This window comes from Wolffia australiana, chromosome 11 (genome assembly GCF_029677425.1).
Source record: "Wolffia australiana isolate 7733 chromosome 11, ASM2967742v1".
Lineage (NCBI taxonomy): Eukaryota > Viridiplantae > Streptophyta > Magnoliopsida > Alismatales > Araceae > Wolffia > Wolffia australiana.
Window position 1 is genome coordinate 7,537,539 of NC_135845.1, and position 6,891 is coordinate 7,544,429.

The 6,891-nt window shown below is 46.2% G+C and overlaps 1 protein-coding gene across 1 annotated transcript; it reads right to left on the reverse strand.

Annotated features, from left to right (window-relative positions):
* Nucleotides 1-1,814: 1,814 nt before the first annotated feature.
* On the reverse strand, nt 1,815-6,187 carry LOC144709355 (cysteine proteinase RD21A-like). Its single transcript, XM_078582895.1, has 5 exons — nt 5,694-6,187; nt 5,358-5,593; nt 5,108-5,248; nt 3,116-3,574; nt 1,815-2,039 (listed from the first exon to the last, which is right to left on the reverse strand). The coding sequence occupies exons 1-5, from the start codon at nt 6,124-6,126 to the stop codon at nt 1,953-1,955; spliced, it is 1,356 nt and encodes a 451-aa protein (XP_078439021.1). The 5' UTR covers nt 6,127-6,187; the 3' UTR covers nt 1,815-1,952.
* Nucleotides 6,188-6,891: the final 704 nt, after the last annotated feature.

Below are 6,891 nucleotides of genomic sequence, written 5' to 3' on the forward strand. Positions count from 1 at the left end.
ACGGGCAACCGGTTGCCCCAAAGGAATCTTGGGCAACCAGGACACGTGGAAAAAAAACCACGTGTCTTCCAAGGATTGGACGTAATCCCCTCTCTCTCTCTAAAAACCAACCGGTTGCCTCATTTTTTTTGGCGCTCTTCTTTCGTGCTCTCTCTGGCCCATTTCATTTTCCTATATTCTCTCTCTCTTCTCGGCGATTCGCCGGCTTCCGGAAAATCCCCGCCACCAGTCACTGCTGCCGCCGCCACCGGCCTTTGCTCGTACGCGCCAGCCCTACGCGCAGCTGCCCTGTACGTGTCCGGCAGCTGCAACCCATCCCGCATATGTGCGCGCCCGGCGCCCACCCTCGCCCAATCGCGCGGCCCTCTCGCACGCGCGCCCTGCCGACCAGCATCCGCGCAGCCCCCTCGCGCGCATCCTGGTGTCCGGCGCCCGCGCGGCCATCTCTCGTGCCCATCTGCGCGACCCCAGCTGCGCGAGCGCCTGGTCATTCGGCGCCGTGCAGCATCCTCACGGCCTCTCCGCGCGGCCCTCCCGCGCGCGCCCTGCCGTAAGGCACCCACGTTGCCCCACGCTGCCGCCCCGACCATCAACGCCGAGACACGGCTACTAGGCTACGTGATGACGGACCGGTAGAAGAAGAATCAGGAATTGAAGTCCTGCTTGAGTTCAAGAAGAATGGTCGTGTGATTTGGAGAGACATCATCGACTGTGAACTTGAAATTATCACTGAAATTGTATCGCGGTTGAGAGGAATCCCGTCAACATACTTCTGGAATTCTCTTGTTATTAGTTCTAAGTTTATTTGGCATCGAAGAGAAGTTGATCAAAAACTAGAAGAAGCCCTGCGCCAAAGCGTTTTTGGGAGTTTTATTTTTCGATTTCTTCAATGGAGACTCCAATCAATGCCGTTGTGATTCCCCTGATCTAGATCGTCACCAGAGGTTGTAATCGATGAGAGCTTACACTGAATCTTCTCCATCTATTGTCGGCCTTAATGGGGCATCAGAACCAACTGCCGTTGATCTAAATTGACCCTAGATTTATTCCCGTTGATCGCTGGTGTGCCCATTCTCTTCTTCGTTCCGCTCCGGTTGCGGAACGCCAATATTGGTCCAAGTTTGTTTTCCTCCCAAATCTGTTCCGCACGTTTTCTTCCTCGATATTGGATTGCATCAGAAACCTCTGCTGTGGCAAATGATCGGCTCCTTACTTGATCGACACCAACAATGTGGTTCTTCTGGCCTGATCGGGTTGGGCTCCTTCATAAGAAAGTTGTCGCAGATTAAGAAATATGAAGAGAATATTTACTATTCATGAGCAATTGACGATTCTACGAGGCTTTCCGGAAGCCGGAGAATCACCGGAGGATCGCCGGGAAGAGAGAGAGAATATAGGAAAATGAAATGGGCCAGAGAGAGCGCGAAAGAAGAGCGCCAAAAAAAAATGAGGCAGCCGGTTGGGTTTTAGAGAGAGAGGGGATTACGTCCAATCCTTGGAAGACACGTGGTTTTTTTCCACGTGTCCCGGTTGCCCAAGATTCCTTTGGGGCAACCGGTTGCCCAAGATTCCTTTGGGGCAACCGGTTGCCCGTGTAGCAGGGTCCTTAAAATAAACCAAACAGTGCATATTGAGGGGGTCCTCGTAAGATCATTAATATTCCAACAAGCATCGAGAAAGTTACCTCCTCATATCCAGCAATATGAATATTTTTCTATTGACTGCAAGACAATCAGTAGACCAAAAAATACCTATCCAATTGGCTAATCTTGCATCGAACATCAGAAATTTAATTTCTTGGTAAGACGCCATCATGAGATTAAAAGTAAATTGCATTCATACATGAGATCAACATAGGGCGGATAATTTTTTATTAACAGGGAAATGGGAAAGTACGTTCGGAAGCAGTTTAAATATTATGTACATGCATGCAGGTCATGGCGAGCCCTACGTCATACGCTGCTGTGCCCTTCGCCCGCTGACGTAGCCTTCGCCGGCATGGCCTTCAGTATCTTCACCCCAAGCGGGTTGTTCTTCCCCTGCGCCAAGAAAGCGCATAGAAATATTCATGAACTAATGCGGTACAGAGGACAAGCAAGAAAGCTAAGTTTGAGCGGTTCATATCAAAGATGTAAGAAATCAAAGAAAATATTGAATTACATACTTGAAACATAGCATGAAATTACAAAATAGGAGAATCCCGCGTTTTGAGGCGGCAAAAAAGTACGTAAATGGAATGCATGCATGCACGCGCGTCGTGGCGTACGTGCATGCACGTCAGAAACGAGCATGAAAAAAGGTCAAAACTGAGTCTTTTCTTTCATCTTGCTTCGTTTTCTTTTATTTTTCTCTTGAGATTCTTACCACAAAAACCAAGGAAACAACTAACATTATCAGGGAGAAAACAAGAAGCGATTATAAAATAGCGAGGCGTTTAAACTGAACTTCGAGAGGACGGAATGCGTCTTTTCTTTCATCCTTCTTCGTTTTTTTTTATTTTCCTCTTAAGATTCTAATGTCAGCGTATTAATCAGGCAACATAAATTAAGGAAACAACTAACATTGCCAGGGAAAAAACAAGAAACGATGATAAAATAACGAGGCGTGTAAACTGAACTTCGAGAGGACGGAATGCGTCTTTTCTATCATATTTCTTCGTTCCTCTTGATATTCTTATGTCAGATTATTTACGGTGCAACAAAAAACCAAGGAAACAACTAACATCATCATGGAAAAAACAAGAAACAAGTATAAAATAGGGAGACGTTTAAACTGAAATTCATGCGTCTTTTCTTTCATCTTTCTTCGTCTTATTTTAACTTTCCTCTTGAGAGTCTTATGTCAGATTATTTACGGTGCAACAAAAATCAAGGAAACAACTAACATCGTCATGGAAAAAACAAGAAACGAGTATAAAATAGGGAGACGTTTTAACTGAACTTCATGCGTCTGTTCTTTCATATTTCTTCGTCTTATTTTAAGTTTCCTCTTGAGATTCTTATGTCAGATTATTTACGGTGCAACAAAAATCAAGGAAACAACTAACATCATCTTGGAAAAAACAAGAAACGCGTATAAAATAACGAGGAAAAGGAAAGTGGGGGGGAGAGCTGACCTTGGCGAGGCAGAGGCCCTTGGCAAGGTCACAGACGGGGAAGTCGTGGGGGCAGCAGCTGTAGTGATCGTCGCAGCAGACGGCGTTCTCAAGCGGGCAGCAACCCCAGGCGAAGCAGTAGCGGCCGTATTCGAAGATGCAGCAGCAGGTGGTGCCCGCCGGGCAGGTGTAGTATTCGTCGCAGACCGTGGAAGGGGCCGGCGGGGGGGACGGTGGCGAGGGCGGCGGCTTGGGCGGGTTAAGCCCGGTCTTCACCGGGTACGACGCCTCCATTGCAATTCCGCACTTGCCGGTTGCCGTGTTGGCCAGGTTACGGGCCAGTCTCACGTAGCCGGCCTCTCCCCAGCTGTCCCCCCACGAGTTTCTCACTATCCAGAAGTCCTTGCCGTTCTGCGTGCCGTAGCCCACCGCCACCACGCCGTGGTCCAGCTCCGTCCCGCAGGCCCCGTCGAAGATCCCCTGCATGGAGCCCCAAACGATCATGATGATGATCATCATCATCATCCGAAATGCAAAACCCATAATGATGATGATGATGATGATGATGAGGAGGAGGAGGAGGAGGAACATGACAAGAGCAAGCAGTGTTCTCCGTCGTCACCCATCATAATGAACAAATGATGATGATGATGAGAGGTCCATGACAAGAGCAAGCAGTGTTCGCCGTCATTACCCATCATAATGAACAGATGATGATGATGATGATGACCATGACAAGTGCAAGCAGTGTTCTCTGTCATTACCCATCATAATGAACAGATGATGATGATGATGATGATGATGACCATGACGAGAGCAAGCAGTGTTCGCCATCATTACCCATCATAATGAACATATGATGATGATGATGATGAGGACCATGACAAGAGCAAACAGTGTTCTCCGTCGTCACCCATCATAATGAACAAATGATGATGATGATGATGAGAGGTCCATGACAAGAGCTAGCAGTGTTCCCCGTCATTACCCATCATAACGAGCAGATGATGATGATGATGATGACCATAACAAGAGCAAGCAGTATTCTCCGTTGTCACCCATCATAATGAACAAATGATGATGATGATGAGAGGACCATGACAAGAGCTAGCAGTGTTCGCCGTCATCGCCCATCATAATGAACAAATGATGATGATGATGAGAGGTCCATGACAAGAGCTAGCAGTGTTCGCCATCATCACCCATCATAATGGACAGATGATGATGATGATTTGGGTTTGGTCAGGTTGACTAGGCAATGTCAAAGTGAAAGCAGATAATTTATGTTCATAGTAATGTTAAATATACTCTAAATAAAGTGAGTGCCACAGATGGTCAAATATAGTGTCCATGCTGAGCTCAATAGAAACCTCTTGGTAGAGTTGGATTTGATTTTTTTAGAATTTTATAAAAAATATTAAATAAATATCATATTATATAAGTCTAGTTCCAGTCTGGTTTGACCCTTGGACCTAAACCTGTTAAATAAATATCAAATTATATGATGATTTTGTAATCTCCAGGATGACAATCACTATAATGAGTGTTTCATTATCACCTTACTTCATTGTCCTTTTATGTTAGCCTCGATCAGATGATGAGAGATGATGACGAGATGTCGTTGTCTCGTGTATATATATAAATCAAAAGGAATGAAAGAACTATGATTTCTACATGTAAAAAAAACTGACTCATAGGCCATTAAAATCGATTTGAAAGTTGATAAAATAATAGCCATAATAATTGTAGTAGCTGTACAATATGGAATAAAATGTCTCACTCAAGCATATTAAAATGTCTCTCTCACCAGCTGTTATAATAGCTGTGCAAATGTTATTACAGAAGTTGTGACTGAACTATGTCGAAATGATTCATCTACCATTACGAATATAATTGAAAATTAATATATTAGCTTAATAGATGAAGGTAACCGGTGATTTTATAGAAAAATAAACGCGCGAAATAATTCCTAGAGCATTTTATTTCAGAAAAGAAGACGGGTCTCAGCATTACCGAGGAGTAGAGCTGAAAGCTACGGCCTCCCGCTTCTATGGCGACGCTGATTGGCTGATTGGCGACCGCCTTCTGAAGAGATTTTTCGTCGTTCACGGGGACGTCCTCGTAAGAGTCTATCGTCACAACATGAGCGTTCTTCTGCAGATGAAAAGCCAGAGACAATGAGAAACAGAACAAAAAGAAGAATTACAAGATAGAAAATGGAACAAGGAAGAAGAAGAAGAAGAAGATCATGGATGAGGGTTACCCTGGCTGTGTCGCAGCGACCGTCTCTGCCGGTGTAGGGATAATCTTCATCGGAGTCGATCCCTCCGTTTTTAATGATGAACTCGAAGGCGTAATCCATGAGCCCACCGTTGCACCCTTCGTTGTACGAGGTGTCGCAATCCACGAGCTCCTGCTCCGATAGAGTGATCAGATCCCCCGTGACGATCTGGTTTACCCCCTCGACCGCTCCAATGGCCGAGAATGCCCAACAACTCCCTTCGATCCAAAAAAAAGCAAATTCGAGCACCATTCTTCCGTCAGATCGGAGGTCAAGAAATTCGAGCGCGGAGAAAAAAGAGAACGGAATTGAGATTACCGCAGCTTCCCTGATCCTTGATCGGAGGCACGGCCCCCTTCTTCCTCCAATCCACCTCCTCCGGCAATTCCTCGCCGAGGCCGACCTCGTACCGCCGGCTAGGGCTCCTCAGTCGCTGCGGAGCGGGCCTGGCCCCCAAGAACACAGATCTGAACTCCTCGTTGGTGAGATCGGCGAATCGATTGAGCCCAAGGGTGTAGGAATGGTTCTTCTCCGGCCGATTGTGCTCGTCGATGAATCTGAGATTGTCCTTGAAGATCTCAAATCGGCGATCGCTCTCCTCTCCGAGATTGCCTGTGCTTCGCTCTCCTCGCCGGTGCTTCGCTCGCCATTCTTCGTACATCCGCCTCACCTCCTCCTCCGTCCGCTCCGCTCCCGCCATGGCCAGCAAGCAAAGGAAGAGCATTAGCACAGCCAATCTGAACTCCGCCATGGCCAGCTCGCTTCCGATCTGAATTCAGATTTCCGACCGACGTTTTGTAGGAGACGAAGCCGATAAGACGACGACTTATCTCCTCCACAGCAGGCGGTAACCTGCTCCGCCAGTGACGGGATCCGTTTACATCGGAGATTCAAAGCGGATTGGTTGGTTGCTTGTCAGCGCGGTCAGTGACGTGGCGAGGCGATGGCCCTTCAAAACAGAGGAGACGGAATCTCCACGTATGATAGTCGCCCAATAGCCCACGTCTCTGTGGCCACGTCAGCGATCCCGAGATATTTTATTTAATTTTCCGGCCGGATGAAATGAAATTATCTTATCTCTGAGAAAAAAAGTCAGACAGATGTTCCTAAATATCTTTCTCTTATTTATTTGTTTTCTTTTCTTGTTATATTTAAGTCCTTGGCATTCTTAAACGTCACATGAAAAGCCAGATATATAGCACATTTGGGTTATACGATTTGTGGCACCCCAAATATTTGGGTGGGGGACAAAATTAACATATGTCCATGTAGATAATGTTGGGAATAAATACTGGGGAAGTGGTCTTGAATCAATCTAGAAGGTAATGAGGATGTAATGAAAGTACAAGAGACTTTGTCGGCAGCTTCGTCATGGCTCAATGTTGTCACTGTCAAGAAATACCCCCTTTGCTCTAATGGGAGGGGAGAGAGAGCGAGAAAAGAGAAAGAGAGATATCATTTGTCCAAAGAAGAACTTTCAAAGGAAACTCCAATTTCAGGGATAAAAACAAGGACC